The sequence below is a fragment of the Gavialis gangeticus genome, unplaced genomic scaffold (genome assembly GCF_001723915.1).
Source record: "Gavialis gangeticus isolate Ggan-Ray unplaced genomic scaffold, GavGan_comp1, whole genome shotgun sequence".
Lineage (NCBI taxonomy): Eukaryota > Metazoa > Chordata > Crocodylia > Gavialidae > Gavialis > Gavialis gangeticus.
Window position 1 is genome coordinate 100,550,637 of NW_017729031.1, and position 25,947 is coordinate 100,576,583.

Below are 25,947 nucleotides of genomic sequence, written 5' to 3' on the forward strand. Positions count from 1 at the left end.
CACTGGGGGAGTCACTGTTCCCCCGAGCACCGCCAGGAGCAACAAGGAATAACGGTCACAACCTGGCAGAGGGTAGGTTTAGGTTGGACATCAGGAGGCGATATTTCACAGTCAGGGTCTGGAACCAACTTCCAAGAGAGGTGGTGCAGGCTCCGACCCTGGGGGTTTTTAAGAGGAGGTTAGATGAACACCTTGCTGGGGTCGTTTGACCCCAGTACTCTTTCCTGCCATGGCAGGTGGTCGGACTAGATGATCTGCTCAGGTCCCTTCCGACCCTAGAAACTATGAAACTATAAAAGAGGAGGAAATAGTTTGTGGACCTGCCTCCTTTTTAGACAAAGAAAAGGAGAGTTATGGTGCCCCTCAATAAAAAAAAAAAAAAAAGCAAAACCTATTTAAATCATGAATCTAGTATTTTATCCCCGTTCTTAATGGGATGGTATCAAGGATGGTGCTTAAATAATTGGCTTTGAGTGAGGCATTCCTTATACTTTCAAGTACTTTTAGGAATGTATTTGTCTCTGGAGAACAGTTCATAGTGAAGGAAGACCAAGTTGTAGTTAGAACTACAAGTACATGCTTGTACAAGACGTACAAGTTATGTGCTTAAACCAGTTTAAGCATGTGGGTCCCAATAGATTGTATTAGCTTCAGAGTGCTTTGTGACAGGGAATTCTTTTATTACGTGCCAACAGCACCTATCTCAATTACACCTTGATCTTAGATTGGGGTCTTCTCATGAGAGGCTCTCCACCTAGGAATGGCAGGGATGCAGCAACCCCTCCGTTGCTAGATAGGTGAAATATTCCAGGTACCTGAGGGAGCGTCCTGGGGTCATCCTGATATACAGGGGAGTCTGATAAGAAATATGTTTAAAACTGCTGCTGTGTTGGTGCTCCTGCAGTACAGATAAAATATCAGGCTCTACTTTGTTTTGCCAGGAAGATCCATGCTGCAGCCTAGACTGCAAAACAAACTTTTCATTTCTCTGCGTTCTTTCTTTCCTAGAGCTCAGATCTCTTTGCAAACATTAATCAATCCTTATAATCCCTGTGAGATATGTAAATAGTAGTAGCTTGAGGCACAGATTTATTTATTGTGCAACTGTGGACAACTCGCAACCAAGAAGTGGCACGGCATATTAGAACCCAGGAGTCCTTACTTCCAGTTTCAAACATTTCCTGAACTGAAGCTCTGAAAGCAGTTTGTTAAATATACCTATAGCTATTCAGTCTTGGGCCTTCCAGCTTCGAATGACCCTTAAGTACTGTTGCATAGAAGACTGCAGTTATTAGAGACATCAACCTACATGCATCTCATTTAGATTCCAAGTGGTATTTTGATCTGCGACCCACACATGCAGCTGAAACCTTAGCAACAGCCAAAGGCATAGGGTGTGCTGAGAAGTCTGTATCGATTGTTCAAGGTGCATCAAAGGAAACATAGGTTATGGGTCAAAGTACATTACGGCCTGATTCATAAAAAATGCATTTCAGTCCCCAAACCAAAGCATTCACAAGGCAGCATTTTTGGGTAGTGTGGGCAAAGAAATGAGGCTGCTTTTTGAATGAGATGTGAAACTAAGACCCTTTCAGTATAGATTCCATGGCAGTGTATTTAGTAAAGTAGTTACTCTGCTATTCTTGGTTTTGTAACCCATGGGCTGGGTCAAGGCAGTCCAGTCCCTATAAACACCATAAAATAGGGCCCCTCTAGCCCTCTTGCTACACTCCTGCATTGTGGTCCCATCTATACCTAGTGTAGTCCCAGGAGGAGACTTCCCCCAACCAGCAGGGGAGGGAACAAGCAGCAGGATGGGATCATACAGTCAACATCTCATTGAGATGCATGGGATGGTTCATTCCTCCCACCGCTGGTTCAGGCTTTGTGCAGAAGAGGAAGTTCCAATGTGATAACATGACCCAACAACCTAGAGCATAGAGATGCTACAAGTCCAGGACTAAATTTGACACTGTCCCAGTTCCAACTTCTGGATTCAGCCTTCTCGTTGCAGTTGCAGTTAAAGTTAGTCTTTATTTTCTTTTCTAAAAGTTGTTCTTGCTCATGTAGAAAGTTTGCAAGGCATCCACTTCAGAAAGTTCTCTCAGTACTGGGCAAACAATCCATGTATCCAAGTTTAGGGAAATGGCAGGGGTTCAATCTGATGGAAAGGAACTGTGCAAGTAAGAGCAGTATTTCACTTTTCTAGATCCTTGGCACACAAGGGATCCATTTGCAATACAAGGATTTGTTTGTAGCCATTATTGTGCTGTTACATCCTTGTGCATCCTCCTAGAAGTTTGTCCCTAAGTGTTATTCCTTAAGGGGTGGGGGCAAATTATTGTCTCAGTTAATAAATATAGCTACTCACAATTTTATGCTTGGACAGTCCGAAAGCACATCAACTATATCTGCTTCAAAAAATCAAGCCAGATACAATAGTTCTTCTTTCTTTGCCTCCCCCCAATCACCCTTTGAATTCTAGGAAAACACTGCAGTTTCTTGAATACGTTTTTGCTGTAGCCGTTGATAAATGCTGACTTTTTCATGGTAGCCTGCATCTGTGTGTTCCCACATAAGATATCCATGGCTATGTGATGAGCACCATTTGTTAAAGGATTCTGTACTTTATCATCATTTAAATATTCATATTATCCCAGTAACTGGAGGTACTATTTGCTAAACATAGCAAGACAGAAATCCCCCTGGAGCTGTGACAGTCTAGTTATGCCTACAACATACTGCTCCATCTCTCACAATGCTCACCTTCCAGGAGCGTGTATGATGATCACTGAGCTATCCCCAGTGACATCCAGGTGCTTCCCCTGAGCAGTGAGTAACTTGAGAACCCGGAAATGGGCATAGGAGATTCAAACCATCCCTTCTAGAGCATGTCACTACTGGGCATCTAAGGACCCTGAATTACCTCTACTTGGTCACTGAGCTCTTAAGTCCCCTTCCAGTCTTCTCTAATCATCAGTAAATATTGTGCCACCTGCATATTTTATTTGGAACAACCTGACTATCTTAGTCCTGGCTCCATACATCCAGGTAGTACGGCGGTTGTTAGCTCATGCCAATAACATCTTTCTTTGTGCTAAATCTTCCCCCCTTTGTTCTCTCATTTATACCTGGGCATATAATATCTCTAGACATATAGAGAGAAGCACTTGCTTGTTTTCAGCTATCCCAGATCCAGTTTCAGGATGTTTTGTCAACAGTTTACCTTAAGTACAGTGCTCCTACTGCCAGTACTGCAGGGGCTAATAGGACTGCCAGTTAGGGTTGTTTCATGTTCCCCTTACAAAGCCTCATTTTCAGATGCTTGTTACTGACAGATTTGGGCTAGTTTAGCTGAAGTTTCCTATGCCAGGTGTCTGCCCCAGGCTGAATTTCTGTGAAAAATTTCTGCCACAACAGTTTAGCCATTTCTAGTAATAAAATAAATTATCCTAAAAATGATTGAAAAGGAAACCCATCATTCGGACAAAGGGAACAAATGCTACTGCTTTCCCATTGTCAAAGACAAATCTATTAGATGGTGCTAGAATCCACTTTCATTTGATCCAAGTTCACCACAGAAGCTTGAGTATAACCCTTGCAGCATGCCCATATCAGAGGCCTACTCAAGATATATTTAAAGAGAACCAGTTTTCACAGTATCCAAGTCCTAATGATAACGTCTGCACACTACACTGCACGTTCCATTCTTTAAAGGTGGCATGGGCAGCATCTATGTGGCATGTTGCACATTGGGGAGGGGGCAGGCAGTGCAGTGGCAGATAGGGCAGAAAGCAGAGCAGCAGGGGGCAAAAAAAGAGTGGTGGATCAGGCAGGGGAAGGGGATTGGAGTGGTACTTGGGGAGGGTATAGGGTTTAAACTGTGGCATGTCTGCCAAAAAAGGCTAGCCCCCATTGCTTTAAAGAAAGCACCTAATCTGTATATAAAGCAGGGATTTCCCAACCGCGACTGTTAACATGTCCTTTGATAACTATTTGTCCAGGAATACAGAATGTATCATAAGGTGGCAATGTTGCAATGCCACAGTATGATGCAGCAGCATGGCATCCTCGTCTGACCATGTGACTCAACATCACTTCCTGGACATGAAGTCATTTTGAAGATGCAGTTTCGTAAGAACGCAGGCTATTGTGTACTACATTTTACAAGACCAGGACAAGTTTGCTGCCATGTGAAATATGGCCTCCACTATTCAATGATATACCTTCAGAGTGTAAGTGTATAATTCCTTGATTATGTATGTATTCTATTTGTTTTCTTGCTATTTTTTTTCCTGTTTAAAATGGAGAACCAGGTCAGCCTGTGTTTCGTGGCCTCTTTTGTTCCTCTAAGCATTGCGGTGACAGGTCAGAAGCCTCTCTCTATTTGTGGCTGTTCAGGTTGCTTGAACTTTCAGCAGGGAACAGGGTTGCACTTTTTGCCAACCCAAGTGAAATGGCATCTTATGGGATGGTTTTTAGCTTTTATTGTTTGGCATCTTATTATTTTATGCCTGTTTCTGTCTAAGCTAACTGCACTTGTGTAAAGATCACCCCAAAAGGAAATGCCAGCGGGGTATTTGACTACATGGGAGACAATAAATGGAGGGTGACTGAAGGGACCCCCATGCAAAGGCTTCCTGCTCTCATTTGTCCTGGCTGAAGAGGTTCAAATGAAGTTCCCTTAATGTTATTTCTTATTCTACATTTCTCTTTCCAGGGATTAAATCCATTGCCTCTGTTTTTACCTCAAGACACCAGCTTTAATAGTTCACAAGAGGAGATTTGAGGCAGAGTATTATTTATAAATATGTGTCTTGTCAGAAATGGCTGCATTTTAGTGGCAAATGTTTGGGTGAAATCCTGGCTTCATTGAAATCGATAGCAAAGGCCTTCTCTGACTTCAGAGGACACCAGGATTGCCAGATAGAGGTCAAAATGGGCCCCAGGGTTGGTGTCCAGAGCTGGAATAGGATTAAGATAGGGTCTAGTTCAAGCCTCGGTCACATTTTAATGGTTCGGTTTAGCAGCACCAAGATCTCACCAGTTGATCAGGGAAGACTTTTTGGTCCCAAATAATGGAAGTTTCCCCAGTGATAACTACTTTCAATAGACTTGTGCTACATTTGACCCAGCAATGGAAAAATGGTTCTCTACAATTTTGTGTCTGACCCAGGCCTGTAAAAGAGAAGGGGGCAGGATGGGCATGAATTGCAGATCCTAAGTGGGTTAGATGTTGGGTTATGGTTTTGTGTCATCTCAGACTGTAAGTAGAGAGGTCTTTATTTTCCACTGCTTTCAGAGTTAGTGTAGTTAGTTAACTGAGCAGAGCCAGTGCTCTCATCCCATTTTGATTCTAAACCATGTTAATACTGATTTTGCTCAGCTCCATGGTTTTGATTCTAGCCCCACATCTGCTTAAATCAGTTTGCCTAACTAAATATGCTTTCCAAAGTACACACAGAGCTGAATACAGATCAAGGTACTATCACAAGGGCTGTCTAACAGACAGTGATTTGATGATCCATTACAAATAGCTAGAAGGGAAAAACCCTATATGAATGCTTGAAATGACCATGGTTATGTGCATTTTTTTTAAAGTACATCTCTTGGAAAACCTTTTAGAAAGACCACCATCTGTGAATTGCAAGATGGGTCTAGCTCTCACAGTTGATGGAAGGCCCCTTCTTTTTAGAGTGTACTCCATTTAAACACAGAGCCTTGGGAAGCTCTCCATTTACCCAGGGTATGCACTTACCCAAACTCAATATAAACAGTGCTTATTAAATACAGAGCACTATGGGATTAGGGGCCCCGGAACTGACTAGCTCTCTTCATTTTCAAGGCTAATCAACAGTTTTAGAGCTGCTATTGGAGAGAAACAAAGATTTTACTAGCTTCTGTCATTTTCAAGGCTTGTAAATATCAGCCTGGAGAGCTGCTGCATCATCACGGTTTCTGACTCAGTCAGTTAAAGGGTGCCATTAGTTACAAAGTAGACAGAATTTGTATGCAGTGACCCAGGTACAGTTAAGCTATAAAATAGACAGTGAGGCAGAAAGATGTGAGGCATGTAAGGGGTTTATGTATTTAGATATACAGATAACCTGGTTGTGTTTCAGCATAAGCAAAAGATGATAAATTGGGATGAACATCATTATGCAGTTAATTATGCTCTTATCGTCTCGTAATCAATTATGTTTAAGTGGAACATCATAGGGAAAAATGTAATTCACTATAGTAAAGGGATGTAGGAGTGGAAGCCAACAAGTTGTTGGAGAATGGAAGAAGTTTACAGGTAAAGACTTTGTTCTAAATCGGTGGCACAAGAGCCACAAGCGGTACAGGCAGCCTTTGTGTGTGGCTTGCAGCAGATGGTGGAGGGGACAGACAGACAGCACAGCAGCAGAAAGCAGGCCAGGAGATTGGGAGGGAGCCCAGGACAGGAAGTAGAAAGCAGAAGAGATTGGTCAGGGGGCACAGAGAAAGGAGCAGAAAGCAAAGCAGCAGACTTACCAGAGGAAAGAGACCAGAGTGGCAGTTGGGGAGGGTATGGAGCTAATTTGTAGTACATCTGCCAAAAAGGTTGGCCTCCACTATACAAAATGATTAAAGGGTTTTTTTGCTTTTGTTTTAATCTATAGTAATCCTGGGGCCTGATATGTTAAAAGCAAAATCTCAACCAGTTAAGCTAAATGTAGCAGTTCCTCTTGGTGGTAGCAGTTGTAGATTTATCCTTCAATGTGATCTGCCTCTAGTGCAGGATTAAAAGAAAAAATAAAGAATATGTAACGTTTGTGTATGGTAGGGTCTATTTTGCTTGGGGAGGAAAAAAATTGCAGACAAAGGGTACATCCGAATGCAGAGATCCTGGGGCTAGCTGAGCAGTATAGCTGTCAATATGGCACTGTGCCTGAGCTAGTATACCCTTCCCTGCAGACCTAAGTAGTTCAGACAGGGGTACTATAGTAATGCTGCTGTCCTGCTTCTGGTACCCAAGCTAGTTTGGAGGTAGTACAGGTGTCTCTCCACGGCACTGCATTGCTCTGGATAGGCACAGTTTTATGAGTCATCGTGTCCTCCAGCATTTGCAAGGCCCATACTTGTACTAGTAGAAATACCCAAGCGTTCTTAGATGATTAGAAGAATTTGCCCAGGTTTCCTAATGATTTGGATTAGTTTTAAATGCACTTGCCACTCCACAACACAAACATTATGAATGGAGCATCAATTCAAAATGACACAGCAACTGAACCTGGTAAGATCAGGGTATGCTCCCTGGTGATAGATTAGCCCTTTAACATACCAGACTGAGCATAAAGCACCCTTTAGGAGAGGACTGTGAGCAAATCACTTCAGGTGGGAGAGGGGGAGAGTCTCTAAACCAATTCCAGGCTTTTTTTAAGCTTCCCTGATTTTCTTAGAGAAGCCTGCACCAAGCATTTCATAGATGGCGGTGTCACAGAAAGCTGATAAATACCACTTTTCACTGTAGCTCTCAAAAGCTTATCCTGGCTAACAAATGTTATCACTTTGGCTTCCCCTTATCTGGTGCCCCACCCTGCTCTGTACAGCTTACATATTATCACTCCTTGAATTAGGATCTCCACTCAGTGACCAACAGAAGCCCTGTAGGCTTCATAGTAACACTGGTGCCTGAAAAATAGAGGGCTTCAGCTGTGGGAAGAGTTAGGGGACTAAACAGTTTCACTTGAAAAAGGGTTTATTAAAATAGCATTTTGCTTTACAGGAGTTCCCGACTGCTATGAACCAGCTTCACTGAACAGCTGAGCTACAATCCCATCATCTGCATAAACAACACAACCCTGAACCATAACCTGGGGAAATTAAGCAGCCCATCTGAAGCCAGACTTTTTTGCAGGGGATCTTTGTCAGCAAAGTTTTGGTTAGCACATGTATTGCCTCCCAAATCTAAGGTAAAGCAGTGCCAGGAACTTTCCTGAAGCACTTATCTTCTGTGCCTGAACATTCACGCAGTATCTTCCTAGTGCATCACTGAAGACCCAGATCTTCTGCGACCTAAGAAATGGAAGCACTAGAAGTGGATGACATCAGCCCAGCCTTGGAGGTGACTGAAGATTTCTTCAACAGTTTTGATACCAAGCTCGAAAAGATAGTGCAGCCATCTGAAGTGTATGGGGTTCAGGAGGTCCCTGAGCTGGTAGGACATGAAGTGTTCAATCAGATCAAAGACAGCAGAGATCTGAGAAATGTTGCTTCTTTAGCAAAAAGCAGCCTTATTTGGGAAGGCTGCAAGAATGGCCTCTTGGAAACCAAAGCTCCAAAAGCATTCCCTGCCAAAGAATCATTTACACTACAAAGGGGCACAGCCCCAGACAACCTCTCCTGGGTGGAGCAAAGGGAGGCCTCCACTTTTAACATTTTCAGTATCTGTCAGCGGAGAAGAGATCGACCCCGGTCTGTGAATGATATCCTGGTGCAAAATGAGGAATCTGCTACTTTTAAGCCAGGGCACAACCGGTCACGCTCTGATATCAGCCACATAGACTGGGGGCTTGTCTTCACGGATGCAACTCTGCAGCAGCAGAGTCAGGGTACCAACTGCACCAGAGTCTCCTTCCTCTCAAACAAGGGGGAGGACATCCAAGGGAACACTGGTATGTGCCAAGATGTTGGGAGCTCCACTGAGGTTGGGTTTTTGGTTTAACAACCTCCTGAAAGATAGACTGATAGGCTAAAAGTTGTGAGCTAGGCATGCAGCTGGTGTAAACAGGCATAAAACTATTGACTTCAGTGGAGCTTAGTTAGCTGGCCCCATCTAAGGATCTAATTTTTTTTAAATCTAAGAAAGAACCAAGAGTCAGATTTTAAAACGTGTGTTTTCTTTTGTGTCCTCCCCTCCTGCCTTCATTCGCTGTGTTAAAGTAAGCTAAACCACTGGGATTCATTTCTACCAAAGGGGTCAATTTCTGATCTGTTGTGTTGTTATCTGGTTCACCCCTACTAGCACAATCTGGATTGGCTTAGCCATTCTCCCAGTGGGCTTGCAAACAAAAGCAGTTTTCAGAGAAAAATCTAAAGGTACATTTGAATCATTTAACTTTGTAGAGAGACCCATGCAAAGCCTGATTTTTAGGCTTAAACTACTGTGTACTGTTTTCTTAAGAAAGATGGCTACCCAGTTCACAATTAACAAAAACTCCAGAAGGCTATTTGTGCTAGTCAGTATTAATACATCTCTGCCAGCTTTGCATGGGATACAGGAAGTCTTGTTATCAGATTGACACAGATCTTTTGACTGAGCCACAAGTGAAGTAACATTTCAGCAAGCTGTACATTTTCCTTTTCCTCTCTCAGGCAGAACATTGGAAGAAATTTTGCTGTTGTCTTCAGAAACACCAAGTTGGTGTCTTCTGCTTTATTATTTATTTTACAGGTGCCAAAAGTGTATTGGGTGGTTCTGGAAAACACAGTCCCTGCCACAGAGCTCTGACTATCTAACCCAGGGGTGCTCAGCCTCCAGCCAGTAGGCCAAATACAGCTTGTGGAGCAATTGCATCTGGCCTACAGGGTTCCCTGTGAGTTGGAAAATGTGGTGGTGGGGGAGTAGTAGCCATTGTCCCCCGCTGCCAAATTCCCATACCTCCAGCACAGCTGGATCTGAACCAGGTCATACCTCCTCTCCACGCTGCTGAGTAGGGGCCAGGCTATGCCCCCTTCCTCCCCACAGGGCCAGATCAGGCTGGGCTGCCCCTTGACTCCCTTTGTGTAGCCAAATGGGGCCCTGCCATGCCCACCCTGAGCACCACATCAGGGCCACATCTGGCCTATGGACAGACCAGGTACTGCCCATCCAGCCCATCAACAGAAAAGGTTAAGCATCACTGAACTAAACAATCATACAACTTAACTGGTTTAAAGAAAAACAAAGAGGAATGGAAAGATGACAAATGGCCATAATAGCCAGGCTGTGGCATTTTATAGGGTTAAAACATACCTTAGGGCCACATTATTCAAAGAGAGAGCAGCTCCTTTTTAAGCACCAAAATAAAGGTCTAGCCCGTAAGATGCATCCCTCCATGTTGGGGCAGAGCCCCCCTGCCAATCTACCTCTGGGAAGTCTGAGGAGGTATTCTGCCTTCAGCGGGTTCTCAGCTCAGAGGGGGAACATATTGAAGACTACATCTCTTTAGGGATTACATCCTGTTTCCCATTGGTTGCTGGTCCTGTTTCACCTTGCCTCCTCCCAGCTTTTAGTGGAGGGAGCACCCATGGGAACATTGGGACAGATCTGCCTATGTTCCCCTGTGTACAGAGACCTATTCCATCTTGTTGAAAGATGGGTTAAAACCAGGAGCAAGGAGGTTTTCATGTGCCCACACAACAGCCAGACAGTCTGGCGTTTACTGGGCAGTGCATGTGCCCCGATGGCATTTTAAGTTGCCATTTTTCCCTTTCTACCATCTCTTTTTAGGGTGGAAGATAAGATAGAGGCTGGATGAGGCCAAGGTTGAATCAGAGTGGCTGACCCTAGCAGATGGACAGAGGGAGACAGACAGGAGAAGGGAGTCCAGGAGAGGCCAAGGTTGAGCCAGGGCAGCCAAGCCAAAGTAAACAGACAGGGGGAGATGGAGAGAGACACTGACAGAGACACTCTGGGTACCTGGGAGAGCACCGGTGTGGGCCCAAGGAAGCCTACAACTGGTCCTTACAGTAGGAGGCAAAACGGTTTCTCATATTTCTCCACCACATGCTGTAAACCAGCGGGTTTCAACATTTTTGGATCAGTGTACCCCTGGCAGCTGGACATAGAGTGGTGGGAGGTGGGGTGGCATGCAGCCCAATGCAGAGTGGTGGCAGTCGCCGTGTGCAAGCTTCCCCTGCACCCCACATCTGGCTGGGTGGGTGGCACCTGTGTAGCATGGTGCGTGGCAGCACTCCATCCCTGCTTGCCCACACATACCCCCTAGGGCCTTCTTAAGCAGCCCAGTTGACAACCCCTGCTGTAAACAAATCAAAAAACTATGTGATGATTGGCTCAAGCACCAGGGACTAGCTACAAATCCAAGGTATTCCTGGTGAGCACAAATATCTGACATCCAAAGCCTGATTTAACCTGAGTTGTTTCCATATCATTAAATTTTATATCCCCCTTTCATTTAGGTCGGTATGCTTACCAGGATAAATACAATTTTATCTGCATAGCTTATTTCCTTAGGGATAAAAGAGGACAAATTGTACTAGTATCTGAGACACTTTTATACCAGCCTCACGGCATCTGGCTTTACCAGTATAGTTATATTGGTTAAAACATGAAAAAATGAAAAACCTCTCACTCTTATGTAAAATAATTATATTGTGTTTAGACCAGACCTTACCAATTAAAGAAATAAGTTTTTGTCACAACTAGAGGTGCACTGATACATTGGTTGCGTGTTGGATTGGCACCAATAAAAGGGAATTTTACATCATCGCCTATAGGCCTTTTTTGGCTGTTGTAGCTGATAATGTTCACTGATAATTATGCCTTCTGGCTGGGGCCCCTGGGTGCTTACGTTTCTTCCCGTGAGCCGGGGATACACCCCCATCCCCTTACCGGCGGGCTGGACAGGAGCAGAGCAGCTGCCGCAGTGTCCCCAGTGCTGGCATGGCAGAGACTGCAGGTGGGGGCTGGGGAAGGCACTGTAAAAGGTACCGAATGCCACAGACATGATTGGGGTGGGGTGCAGAGGGGAGGGCAGAGCTGAGCTGCCCAGCGCAGCCCAGCATGACTCAGTCTGCTGTTAATATCAGTTATCGAATCAGCATCAGCCAATATGGCTGGTTAAAATCGGCTATTGGTATCTGCCAAGAAAATCTTTATCAGTGCCCCCTTAGTCACAATATTCAGTCCCTGGCTTTCCCTTAGCTTTAGTTCCAAGTGAAGAGGGTTCAGGTTAACAAATACTTGGACGTTGATTTGAAAATGTAAGGTGTTATTAGAGGGAGTCCTCTTGCTCTGTAACAGTGCAGCCTAGGAGCAGGCCAAGGAAGAACACACACAGCTAGCAGGAATTCTCTTGGAGGCCTGCGGGCCATAACAGATACCAAAGGTGGGTCTCCAGATAGCCGCTCCTGATGGAGAGTTTCTCCTTCCTTTTTAAAGCCTCTCATTTTAAGCTCTATCTTATTTCCCACTGACTGCCAAGAGATGGGATGTTTTCTTTACCTCTGCGCAAATCTTTGTGAGGACATTTCACTAGAATTGTTTTGTTCTTTTTTTTGTTTTTTTCTTCTTACCCAGAAACCTTTGCCATATATACAGTAAAATCTAGTTAATTCTTCACTGCCAGGTGGTTGGTAACATTAACTAATAAGCTGAAAATGACCAATTAGCAGTAGTATACCATTTTTAACTTTTAGTTGCTTGTGAAGTATACTCTGCATGCTGTAAAATGATTCAGGAGAGAGTGATTTAAAAAAAAATAATAATGAAAAAAATGTTACAAAAATTATGAGGGCATATTTTGTACACTCTGGCTTGCTAATTGAGCATCATCTTGTTATACAGATAAATGCTTCATGTACAATATCTTACTAGAATTCAGGGTACTCCCTATGCAAGTTGCATACTCATTCAGGAGTACAATAATCAGTCAAAGACTTTTGCTTTGCATGCTTACATGCACTCATTGCCAAAATAGAAGATAATTCTCCAAAATGAAATAATTGATCATCAAGGTTTTACTAAACCAGAGAAAGCTGGAAGATATCTAGTGTTTTGCAAGCATCAGCTGACTTGATAGGTGCTATAGAGGGCAAGGGTCAGTACCTTTTAAGTCAACCAATTATTAGGAGCAAATTTTATTGTAAGAGTGTATGTGTACATTTGCAATGAAGTAATCATACTTTACAGGTGATGCATTATGGCACTAAATCTCTGCCAGAGTCCTAACTAAATAAGACCCTAGTGAAAAGTTATCCCAGTGATTTGACTAATTAGCCAGAATTTCCTGTATTTGCTGCCTCCCTTCAGGTGCAAGGTTCTCAGCATTGCTTCTTTCCCAGTCAGGGCACTAGAGGCATATTTTCCACAGCATCAGTATGGACCTGTCTGCCTAAGGCTCATGTAGAGCTGCTGTCAATAAGATACACAGTGCTACAAGTAGGAGAGCAGGGTTTTCCCACCATGTGTTAATGAGGCCTGTCAGTATATACCCACCCCAGTAATTTGGTTTCCCTTTAGATAAAAGGAATTTATAAGTCACAGACACATGAGATTCCCAGGCCAAACAATTCATTGAAAATTAACAGATTCCCCTAATACCAAAAAGATGCCTACTCACCTTCACTTCTAACTGAGAGTCTACATGCTGGGCCAAGGGCCTGGCTTTATAGCTGTTCTGTTCCCAGGATTCCCAGTGGAGGACCAGAACAAGTCACATGATAAGCTAAGCCCAGTGAAGTAGTCAAAAGCCTTAGCTTCTCAAAAGTTACTGTATACTGAAGGTAATAGTTGCAGAAAAGTTGTAGAAGAGGAGAATTGAGCAAGGCAAGGCAAGGGAACTGCATTAAGTAGAACTCCTAAGCTACATTTCCCCCAAATTTCTGCTTGCTATGTTCTGGCCCCGTGGCAGTTGGTGTCTTTAAGTAACTCAGTCAGAATCTAGTTGTAGTTCTAGCAGACTGCTGTTTGCAAAGGAGTTTTGTGCTTGTTCATATCATTGAAAGGATAACTCTGAAAGTCTCTTTAGAAGAAAATATCATGTCTCTCAAAATATTTTTTGGAAGAGTAGAAGATTTATTTTGCAGCATGAAAATGGCTTAAGCTGGTCTGTTTCTTCCCATCAGTTCTAGTATATAGCTTTTGAAAAGCTAGTAGCTGTTCTGTTTCTTCCTTTCCAAGCTAATGAAATAATTGGAGTCCTTTATTGGGTTCTAAATATTTTGTGAAGTTCTGTGAGAGAGAAGAGTGTGGCCCAGCCATGTATACCAGTTGCAGGTAAATATCTCTCATGGAAGTCCCTAAATAAGTACTGAAGATCCCTAAAGACTAATTTTAGGTTTGGCTAAGAGGTGTTATAGCAATGGGGAAGTCTACTGTTGGCATCCATAGTGTGAGAGTCCTTTCTGGGAGCCTTAATAGAAATTAAATACATAAGAGTGGTTGGAACTAGTCTCAGCTATTTCCATTTGGTCCTGATTGGATCTTTTTTTCTGAAGAGGAATCTTCCTAGGAGCTTGCAAGTTCCTTTAGTGCTTTTGAGGCTATTGAGTTTGTTACACAAGAAAGCCTCACTCAATATATCACTTATTTTTTTTCATTATCTTCGTAAAGTATGTACTACTGTGAGCTTATCTGGTCTTTTGTGTGTGTGTGCGTGCGCACGCATATATTTACCCTTCACTATTCATAAAAGTGAAATTGGACCTTGTTTTCAAGCACCGTGGAAGGAAAAGGATTTGAAAAACATGCCTTCGGAGGTAGCATCCCTTTATGCCCTTTGGCAAAACAGCCAGTACGTTATAAACCAATGCTGTTTGTCTCCTATTTGTGTTCGAGTGCAGTGGTGGGTGGAAATGACAAAGAAGGAAGCTTAAAGCAAACTCAAGTCAACCTTGTTTTCCTGGGCAGGCAGCCTGACCAAACACAGGGAAAATACTGTGCCCATAGCATGGAGTAAAGGATCACTTAAGCTCTTTAAAATATGATAGGTAAGTGGTTATCTTTGATAGTCCTGTGATTATTTTTATTCAAAACTAGCCACCCCCTGAGCTGCACAGGTATTGTAATACTTCTGATCCATTATTATGCCTATGATGGTAGTGCCTAAGGGCTCCAACTGAAAAGGCTGAGGCTATTGTGTTATGTGCTGTACAAATACATAGTAAGCAGCACTCCCTGCACCAATTAGAGTTTATACATTAATGCTCCAATCCAGCAAACATTTGTATTTGGCTAGTCCCACTGTTTTGGGGACTACTCATGTTAGTTAGCATGTGGGTGAAAGTGTTTTCAGGACTGGGGCCTAAATGGATATATTGAAGAGACACCAAAAAATGCAGTGATTTGCAGAAAACCTCTCAGCAGGCCTGTAGCAGAACTAGGTAAATAACTGATGTCTCCTGACTCTATTGAAATGTAATGGCAAAACTCACTGACTGAAGTGGAGCCAGCATTTCACTTCTTGTACAGTATTTAAAAAAAAAAAGAAATTCTCACCTGTGTGACTAATAACATCACAGGTTGGTAAAGGTGAAAACTAAACTAAATCAAGCCCTTATTTTCCATCATTTCTCCTATGCCTCCTGCATTTCCCTCAGCCTAGGCAGGGAAGTACTGCCTCTGCCCACTTCAGCATGAGTTTTGCTTTGGTGCTGGTCATTTTAAAGGTAGAGTCTGCTGTGTTTTTGGCTTCTGCAGGAGTGGAATCACAGAAGACCTGGCTTTTAGTGTCTATACAGTATATATGGTAATAGAGCTTTTTCATCATGGGAAATGCGTTAATGAGACTTTGTTTCTACTTGAATGCCCCTTGCTTGGGATCAATTGTAGTATACTTACGTAGGAGTTCTTTGTAAGAGCCTTAGTGTCATTCCCTCTTCCATTCTGTTCCAAGGACTGCACAGACTTTGGAAATCCTGTCTGAGAACGAGAGTAATCTTTCACGTTACACTGGGCAAAGCAGCACTCAGGTAGCGGTGAGCAGAGCAAATCTGACCAGTGCCATCTAGGTGTGATTGTTTAAATAACAGATGGTGAGGGAGACCTAAAAGGTCATCTTTAAGTGAATTTTTGGCTTGCAAAGGGTGGCAGCTCAGCAGTACTTGGAACTATTGGCATGGGTTTACTCTCAGAAATGGGTACAGTGTGAGTCAATGGGAGTGTGGTGCCTGCAATGCCAGAGATACCTGTGATCTGAAGGGACCACATTTGGAGTTGAAGGGGTAATTTAGGCCTACATCTCACATTCTCTGCTTTCTCTCATGCTGCTGCGAAATGTAAATGTCAGGTAGGAAGCGATGGCAATGGGTACAAGATTTTGGTTGCTATGAAATCAGGTCATGTTTTGATAAGTGATTAAAGCCCAGTACTTGCAGACAGGTATCTACGTGAGTAATTTTATGCCTGTGTATAGTGCTACTACCATCAGTACGACTCCGTAAGATACTTGTGTGTTTGCTAAGATCAGACTTTAAGAAATGAAAAGCTCCGTCTCTTGTGACAGGCTCCCTGAAGAGTTTCGATTAGGGCTGATCAGTATTTTCTGTTGGCATTTTTTTTTGATCAATAACAGGCTTTTTTCCAAATAAAATTGTTCTGCCGAAGTTGAAAGTTTCCGTTTTGAGAGAGAAAAAAATTAAGATTGAGGAAAAAAAATAGAATAAAATTGAGACTACAAAAGGTTGAATTTTCAGTTTACATCAAAAAAAATTTTTTATTTTTTTTAAATGCTTTTTCATTCTGTTTTAAAATTGTTTATCCCAATCCTGCCTGTTTTGTTCCTGGTTCTGATGCTGTTGTGATAAGTCAGCAGAGGGTAGTGCCATGAGTCTGTTTTGGCTTTTCACCTCCTGGAAGGCGACCAGTTGGGAAAGGTTCTGCACCTGTAGAAAGATGCTGGTGTCTGGTAGGGGCCTGAGGAGAGTGGTTCTGCAAGCAGGTGTCAAGAGGATGCTTGTGCTGCTCCAGGTGTCAGCCTCGTGGGGCTGCAGCTTGGAACTCCTAGTAGGAAGATTATAGGTCCCCAATTTGCATCTTTACAAATCTTCCCCTAAAGCACTTGCCTTTAAGTTTGGTGGCATGGTGAACTCATCTAGAGGGGGCAGATGTGTTGAGCAGTCTACCAAACCTGTGAGATGACTCACTCCTATGTTTTGCACTACGTTCCTGACAGTGCAAAATACGAACATGAGTCCTCCTATGTTGTAGTGGAGATGTGAGGGATGCAGCACTGCAGCTTTATCTGACCAAGAGCCAGTAAATAAAATTGTTGGTGTTGGCTGTCTCATGGGGATAAAGAATTGGCCTGGAGACTGACAGTAGAGGATGCTCCTCTACAAAGCATCTTCAGGTGAAAAGACTGTGTGGCTGTAGCTAATATCAGATTTTCTCTCCTTTCTTTCACTGGAGACCTCATCAGTCTGAGCCTAGTATCTGACAGTCGCCTACAGATGCTCATGCTTTTCTGAACCAGATAGTGGTTCAGAAAATGCTGAGTTGTTCTAAAGTGCCACCCTGTCCTGCCATATATCTGCTAATAGCACAGCAATGTCTGGGGTTGAGATGAGGCAAAAGGATGAACTCTTGACCCCACATATTGGACCATTTGTTGGTTGCCAGCAAGCTGGCTATGTGCAGCTTAAACTATCTCATTAAAATCTCAGTATTTACTATAGGTGACAGCTGAAACTGATGCTATAGTGCTAGGCATTGTTTATACACCTGTAAGAGACGGTCTCTTCCTTCAAGTGGTTACAAGCTGAGTAGACAACCCAAACATAGGGTGGGAGGGGAAGTGATTTGCTCAGTGCCAAGGCCAAGAATAGAATTCAAGTCTCTTGACTCCTAGACCATTGCCCCATCGTGTGCACTGCGCTGTCTCGTTAAAAACCTTCTCCTGACCTAGCCTGTCCTGGCAGTGTTTCTAATCTGCTCACAGTTTCTTGATCAGTCTTAGGAAACTGTTGGCATAGGAGAAGCAAAGGAGGTCATTCGAGAAGGCCTTGCTAGGTGGGCGAGAGGCACTGAAAACAGTGTAGGGTGGCTAGCCAAGGTATCCGTGTTGGACAGACGGGTAGTGTGACCTATTTGCTGCCTTGTATGTACATGGGGCAGTAGGAAGGATCTTTGGAGTGATGCAGTAGACAAGGTTAAAGAGCAGAAGGGGGTTACACAAAAACAATAATAGTGATGACCTTGCATGTGAGGCCTGTCCTGAGGCTCTTCCGACTGAACTACTGGCTGCAGTATGGGACTCAGTATAGCATAGATTAGGTTTGTAGGTTTTTCCTCTCTCTTCTTTCCTCTTTCCCTTCAGTTAAGGAACTTTAGGTATTTAATGAGCCAGACCCTTGTTCCCCTGGGGCGATGTTGGCTGGTTGTATTAAAGTTATGATTGTATCTAGAATTTCTAGGTTAGTCCCTATTATAATTATTTGTGACTTGTGTGTGTTGTTGGGGTCAACCTACCTCCCCTGATGTGAACTGTCCCTGTTTTAACTAGCTTTGTTTAGTTATTTATTTCCCTTTCTTCCTTCCCTTTGAAGCTGAATCAGCGAGTGAATTTTCACGCAAGTTGCTGAATTGGTCTTTATTTTGTGTTTCCACTTCCTTTAAGAGTGTTGCATGCATGTTTCCTGGATCAAAGAGCTACTTACGGTGCATGCATTTTCTGTCTGCTTCATGGCTGTGAGTCTGAGTCTTGATTGTGATTTGTCTTTTCTGAGTGTATCACTTAGTAATTACTTGGGCCTGATCTGGAAGCATTTGGGACTCACTGTGCAATAGCATAAATGAGTAGACAAGGCACAGGGCAACTTCCCTTGAGTTACTCTTGATTTATGTTCTCATAACTGATAGCAAAGTCAAGCCTCTGTTTCACAAAAAATGCTCATTGCCACTTTCAGGAAAACAGATAGAAAACAATTAAAAATCTCTACCAGTTGCTGAGCCAATTCATTTCATGTGTGCCTTCCACTGAACTGTATTTTAGAATTCTAGCATACGGGCACTTTCTAGAAGGCAGAAAACACAACTAATCTGTTGCTGTGGCTTAACAAATCTGATCCTTCAGTGCTAACTGATGTATGAGAACGGGTAGCTTGAATAAGGCTCACTTGACAAATAAGCCTGTTTGCTCACCCCCTTCCCTTGAGCCTAAACCATTTCTTGAAATCTCTATTATTTCATGTGAGGAGGTGGGGTTTGAGTGCATATTTTCAGTGCCCTAAGTATCAAGGTGTAGTTGTTTTAAACATATTGCGCTCACTTACCCTGACCGCTTTAGTAGAGTGAAAAGAACCAGATAAACCAACTCCACAAGGAGTGGGCAAACCTGTGGTTCAAAGCAGCCTTGTCTGACATTTTTTAAAGCAGGTTTTACCTTCCTTGAAATTAAAGACTGAAAAATAGCGAACAGCTAGGTGAAAACACTTATTTTTTTATTAGCATAGGTATTTTTGCAAACTGCTGCCCAGGTACATAAGTCTCAGTGAAAAGTTACTTGGGAGATTTGTAGCAGAAGGCAGAAGTCAGCTTTAGTTCTTATACAGGCATCATTTTTAGGAAAGAGGTGAATCCAATATGCTAAAGCATGGAAAATTAATTTGTGCTCCTGTATGAGCAAGTTAGCTGGGAAGAAGAGGACTCATTTTTTAATTGGGCTCCTCAATTGTACATGTAGCAGATATAGGCTATAATTCTGTGTGGCACTTTGCTTGGATCAAACAAAATATGTCCAGCAATTGAGTATCCCATTGAGTTGAAGGGGGCTGGTTCTGTACCTAATGTCATGTGCGCTAGAAGTTCTTGGTTAGGTTAGGCCCTGAGTGCTCAGCATCTTATGGGATCTAGCCATGCAAGTGGCTGGAGATGAGCAGTCCACTGGAATGATAAGTATTAATGCATTGTCTGTCCTGAGTCTAAATTAATAATTCTTTACGCTTATAAGATCTGGCCCCATGCCCTTTAGCTTCCATTGTGTAAGATCCTGGCCTTAAAACATAGATTTCCATGCAAAGATGTTCCAAGGGCTTTGCAAATATTAATGAGTAAGGCATGGCCCTCTGTAACACAGGGTTTATCCCCTATTGACAGAGGAGATGTAGGGCACATGCTGTCTAAGACTGCCCTGCCCCCCTCACTCCTACTCCATTTCCTCCATCAAATCTTAGAAATAAGAGACTGTAGCCATTTCAGAGCAGTTTTTAGCACATGCTGGTAAGGAGACAAGTGATAAGCCTGAGACAGTGAACCATAGAGCAGCACTGAGTGGCATAAGATGACTCAAGGTGCCTGCATTGCCTCATTTTGGAGAGTGGGCATTCGCAGAGCAGGCAAGTTGTGCTTCACAGCACTACTCCTGCATGTAATGCAGAGCTTGAGTAGATATTGCCTTGGGCGTGAAGAGGGTACATGAGTTGTCCAGAGTCACACAGCAAGTCTATGGCCAAGCTGGGAATGGAACCCAGGAGTCCTGACTCCTTCCTGTCTTTATTGCCTTTGGAAATCACTGCCTAATCTAACACACACTAAAATTTAAAAAAAAAAAAAAAGAAGAGGGAGAAAATACGTGTTCATTTTTAATGGAGTTTTTCAAATGTCATCCAAGGGGGAAAAAAACAGTTATATGTAACTATATGCTACAAACAGGCAATGAAAAAAAAATTTCAGGTTTGCTTAAACAGCCTCTGATCAACCCTCTTCCAAGTCATTGAATGTTGGAGATGATGTGGGTATAAGGAGGAAAGTTGAGTCTTAGCCCACATGTTTGGGATCCATTTGGTGCAAGAAATCTTAATGCACTGTAATAGAGGCTCCCCCAAAAGAGAAAATCTGCAGAGGGACTAAAGCACAGTGCTGTGCCCAGCCACTCTGCCTCAGTTTGTTTCCCCTTATTTTTCAAGAAATTACAGTTCAAAAAGGCACAGCCCAGATGTGAGCCATTTACTGTGATTATCTCCCTTTTTACTGTGCCTCAATTTAATTTCCCTGATGGGGAGGAGAGAACATTGTTTCTGTTTGTATGGTGGACGGAAAGATGGTCGCTCTTAGTGGAAAGGTATTATCTGGCATATTGTGTATCAAGGCGATGAGGGAGCAGAGGGTGGGGGAGGCACCTTCTGGTTCAGCCTATCTATGCCAGCATCCTTTGCCCTGACCTGAACAGTATGAGACATTTGAATTTTAATCAAGCTGGCTGCTGTTTTTGTCCCAGTTAAAGTAGGAGCCCATGAAGCCAATTCACAGGAGCTTGGGGGAAGGGGTGGGGGGGGTTTGAATTGAATGCCTAGTGAGAGATAGAGACAGCCTTTCTCTTGCCCAACAAAAGACAAGCAAACCTCTGTGCAGCTGAAGGAGTGGGCGGGGTTGGGGACTGGTTATGAGTTTTTCTTATTATGGGGAAACTCAAACTATCATCTGTGCTTGATGGAAGTGAGAGAGAGTGCAGTTGGATCTGCAGAAGCACTGCCTCTCTTATTGGATTAATAGAGAGGAAAGATGACTCTAGAATGTGTACCCATTATCTGCACTACAAAGGGAATTAGTGTAGGTTTCAAAGAAATTAATAGCTTTTGAGTTAGTGCAGAATTACTAATGAATGTCAAGGCCAGAGATGGAAAGCAAACAAAATTGGGCTTTCTTTTCCTTACTGCGTTTGGGACTTGAGTAGGTTTTATCTCTGCAATTTTAAGATTGAGACTTGGGGGTTTTTTCCTCTGTTAGCAGAAATATTCTTTAAAAGCGTGTGCACCTGCAATTTACTGCAGGCAGTGAATTGATTTATTTACACCCTTTTCAGAAATGATAGTGCTTAAATCAATGACATTTAAAACAAAGATCTGCCTGGGAAATCCATGTCTATGGTGATAAAATGTTAGATAATGTGTTTTTATCATGATACGTGGTTTTGCCTTAAGTTGTCTGAGCCCAGCTTAAATTTAATCTTTTTGCTAGTGTAAACATCCGCTGGTATTCAGTTTAACTACATTTCCTGGTCTTAAGGAAAAGGTCACCTTTAACTAAACTTGATCTTAGCTGGACCACTCTTCTCATTCAGTACAGAAGGCAAGGGTATGTCTTCACTTGAGAGCGAACCAGTCCTAGGTTGGCCTAGAGCTCTGGCTTAGCTCATACTCAAGTACATCAAGTCAAACCCCAAACCCTTTTCCCAGCCACATACAAAAGTGCCTACTTTTAACCCAGGCTGGCTGATCCGTCAGGAACTGTAGACTATGGCTCAGGTTTTGCTCAGCTACTAATTTTGTGGTACAACTGCAGAATAGGGCACTTGAATACTAATATTCCTCTAAAGTCAAACCACCATACATCCTTATCTCCAAAAGTACAGACAAGTTATTTCAAAATTATCTGGGAAAGAATCATGGAATGGTTAAGCTTCAGCTCTCAGAAGTCCTAGTCACATGTATCACTGAATACAGTGTATGTGAGGACATGGTTGTTTGTGTGCAGCTTTACGTCATGGCTGCTTGCACACAGGCAACCTAAACTGGGTAGAAGTCATCTGAGTGAACACAGCGGTCAAGCCGTCTCCATAATGGTGTCAAGGGCAGCCATCTTTAAAACGTGAAAGCAAGTCACAGTTAACCACTTTCCCTAATTGGCTAAGTAAAAGTCAAATGGGATCAAGAATTTGTTCCTGTTTTGAATTACTTTGAGTCAGAGCCTTGCATGTATATGTGATCTAACTTTTCTGGGTCTCAGAGGTCACACTGAATGTCCAGTGAATCTCAACAATATCAAAGAAAGCAAAAAAAAAAAAAAATTTAAAGCAACACAGAGTGATGTGGAAATGTTTTGTTCATAATCTATGGGTGCAGTTGTGTTGGTTTGGATCAAACTGGAATTAACTCAGAGATCAAGCCTTTTTCAACAATCAGGAAAACTGTAATAATTTCTCTTAAATTACTATGTTACAGATGGACCTGAGCAGCAAAATCATGGCCCTGGTGAAGTCGGTGGCAAAGTGCCTGTTGACTTCAGTGGGCTCAGGATTTCATCTTTTGGTTTTAGACGGGTGGGCAATTATTTCAGGCGGAGGGCCACTTACTGAATTTTGGCAAGCCATCAAGGGCTGCATGACAGGCAGCTAGGGGCAGATAAATATAATTTTTCTAAATTTTTAGGGACACCGCTGGCCAGAGAGCCCGCCAGGCCATTCTGCATTTTGCCCACCCCTGTTCTAGACCAAACTTGTCTGAAGTTGTGAGATGTTTGGTAACATAAGTTTGGTTTGGGCCTGTTTGGTTTCATAGAATCATAGAAAATCAGGGCAGGAAAGGACTTTCAGAAGTCATCGAGTCTGACCCTTCACCAGAAGCATGATCTTTTCTATCCAAACCACCCCACACAAATCTACTATCTAACTTGTTAGAAAAACTACCCAGTCAGCCCTGACACAGCTGCAAAGCAGACACCCTAACCTGCCACAAGTAAAGTAGGGGGACAGCAGTGGCCAATGTCCTGCAGCTGCAAGTGTTGCTAAAATATACTCAAGAGATCCAAGGAAGAGGGCCACACCACACCCCCACCTACAGAGGAAGGCAAAAACCAATCTATACCAGTCTGACTATGGGGTAAAGTTCCTTCCTGATCCTAAATATGGTGATTGATCTGACCCTGAGAAAGGGGACAAGATCATCTAGCTAGGAACCTCCAGGTTTAAATCTCAGCAGGAACATTGGCCCCAGCCTTGGGTGCAGCCAGTATCCAGTGCCTCTTATGCAAGTAGCAACTGGAAGCCAGGGGGGTGTAAGGGGGAAATCTTCCCAGCCCCATGAGACCACCAAAGCCCAGAAGCATGGGAAATAACCATAGCAGAGCATAGGCATAGCTATTTCTAGATCATTCCTGACCAATGCATATCCAACCTCTTTAACTCTTCTAGTGATGGAAATTCCACAGCTTCGCCAGGGAGTCTATTCAGTTGCCCCACAGGTCTAACAGTTTTACTGATATCCCATCTAAACCTACTTTGCTGCAATGTCAAGCCATTGGTCCATGTTCAACCCTCTGCAGCAAGGGAGAAAAAGTGTTTTCATTCTTCTTTATGGCAGCCCTCAGCCAGATGCTTGCAAACAAATTTCCTTCTAATATGCTCCAATAACTTCCTGGGTATTAAGGTGGGGCTAACTCATCTGTAGTTCCCCAGATCCTCTCTTATGCCTGTTTTAAAGAGAGGCGCTATGTTGACCCTTTTCTAGCCCTCTGGTACCCAACCCATCTCCCATAACTTCTTAAATATTATTGCCAACGGCTGCAAGATCTCTTCTGCCAAGTCCTTCAATACCCTGGGATGAAGTTTATCAGGCCCTGCTGGTTTAAATTCATTCACACTGATTAAAAGCTGTCTGACTGTTTCTTTTGATATATCATCCCTCAGCTTGCCCCCTTCCTTATCCAAGTAATCCTTATTAGGTGTCTGGCTGCAGCTTTACATTTTTGTGAAGACTGAGGCAAACTAGCTGTTGAGTAATTCTGTCTTCACATCTTCTGTTAAGAGGGCATCCTGGTTATTTAACAGTGGATCCATACCTTCCTCGGTCTGTCTTTTCTCACCAGTATAGTTATAGAAACTCTTCTTGTTGTCTTTAATTTTCCTTGCCGGATGCAACACATTTTTGGTCTTTTGGATTTTGTCACTGCAATTTCTTGCTATTTCCTAGTATGCCTCTTTGATGACCTGCCCATCTTTTTATTGGCTGTATCGTTTTCTTTTGTATTTGGCAGGTTCTTGTACAGCCACATTCTTCTTGTGCTTCCATCGTATCAGAACAGTTTCTTGTTAGTCTTCCATTTATGAGCACCTCGTGCCTCCTGAGGCTAGGGGTAGGGGATGCGGGGACGTGGTGGTGGTGAATGAGTACCGCGTGCAGACAGCCATGGTGACATTGGCAGTGAGGGTAGGCTGAGCGGGGACCACCTGTAGACAGTGTTGGCAGTGGAGGGGGAGGGAGTGGCAAGCAGCGACCTCCCACAGACACCAGCGGTGGTGGCCAATCAGGGGGAGGGGGGTATGTGCCCCCCCACCCCCCGCACATGTCATATATGCTTCCAATACTGTTCCTTTTAGAAGCTTCCAGCCCTCCTGGGCACCTTTATCTTTCAAGCTGTCTTCCCATGGCACCATGCCTGTTATCTCTTTGAGTTTGTTGAAATTTGATTTGTTGACATCTAGCAAACTAGTTCTGCTGACCTCATACTTTCCCTGTCTCAGGATCCTGAATTCTGTCATGTTGTGATTGCTTCCTCCACAAATTCTTCTGTACTGGCCAGGACAAGATCCAAATTCTTGTTAATCTTGGCTCTTTCTGGATCCAAAAATCAGTGTGTTGGCGACAAAGGACCAACTCACAGGATCATCATAAAATTCTAGTTTATTGGACGGATGCAAAAGTCAAACCATGAACCTTGGTGCTGATCCCCTCAAAGACACACATTCACACGCACGCTCACAGTAGCTAGCTGTGAACAGTAAGCACCAGTATCAAGATATACCTATCCCCAAGTGCTGGAGTCTGCCATCGATGGCCAGTCGAGGTTTCTTTGAGTGCAATGTTGCTTCAGAAGTGGGTCACTGCCTGGTCCCTTCTGGCTGGACAGGCAGGGTGCTGGTCAGGTCAAAGAGCATGCCATTGGAGGTCATTCTTTGCTGCCTTTTATCCCTCTCTGGCAGACATTGGTGACTCCCCAGTTCTCGGGCTTACCCAATCCAGGGGTCGTTGACCTCGAGGGATGTCCCTCTTGGTAGCTTCTGGATGGCAGCTGTCAGCCCCAGGGGTCACATCCACGCATAGGTGCACTCTCAGGAGTCCATTGATGAATTTTGATTGATTCACTGCTGTGATGAATAGAGCTCTGGAAGTGGTTGATCAGGGGGTATTCCAGCCCCAAGGGTCTGTTTCCAGCATTGATTAGTTCAAACTGGGGTTTCCGCACCCTTAACAGTGAAGTTTCAGGGAGTTCCTGGCTCTGTATTGATTCTTTCCTCTTCTTGGTCTGTAGTTTTGTAGGTGTTAATTGCCACTCATTGACTTGTTTATCCAGTCTAGCTACTCTGTTACACAATCAACCATGATTCATTCAGGGATCCGCTCCATACAGAGAGTCCTGCCCTCGCTAACATTGTTACATGGTGCAACTTACTTTAAAACTTAAAGTACATTTGTAAAAGCATCTACAAGCTCTATTTTCACTACAAGTACACCTTATATAAAAATAATAATAATATAATAAAAGAAAAA

The 25,947-nt window shown here is 43.3% G+C and overlaps 1 protein-coding gene across 1 annotated transcript in view; it reads left to right on the plus strand.

Annotated features, from left to right (window-relative positions):
• The first annotated feature begins 4,041 nt into the window (after positions 1-4,041).
• The window catches only part of PLEKHM3 (pleckstrin homology domain containing M3), a 154,460-nt gene continuing 132,554 nt past the window's right edge, over positions 4,042-25,947 (plus strand). Inside the window, exons 1-2 of the mRNA XM_019523451.1 lie at positions 4,042-4,235; positions 7,751-8,639. Coding sequence (XP_019378996.1) covers positions 8,048-8,639 — 592 coding nt within the window. The 5' untranslated portion in view covers positions 4,042-4,235; positions 7,751-8,047. The remainder of the gene's footprint in view (positions 4,236-7,750; positions 8,640-25,947) is intronic.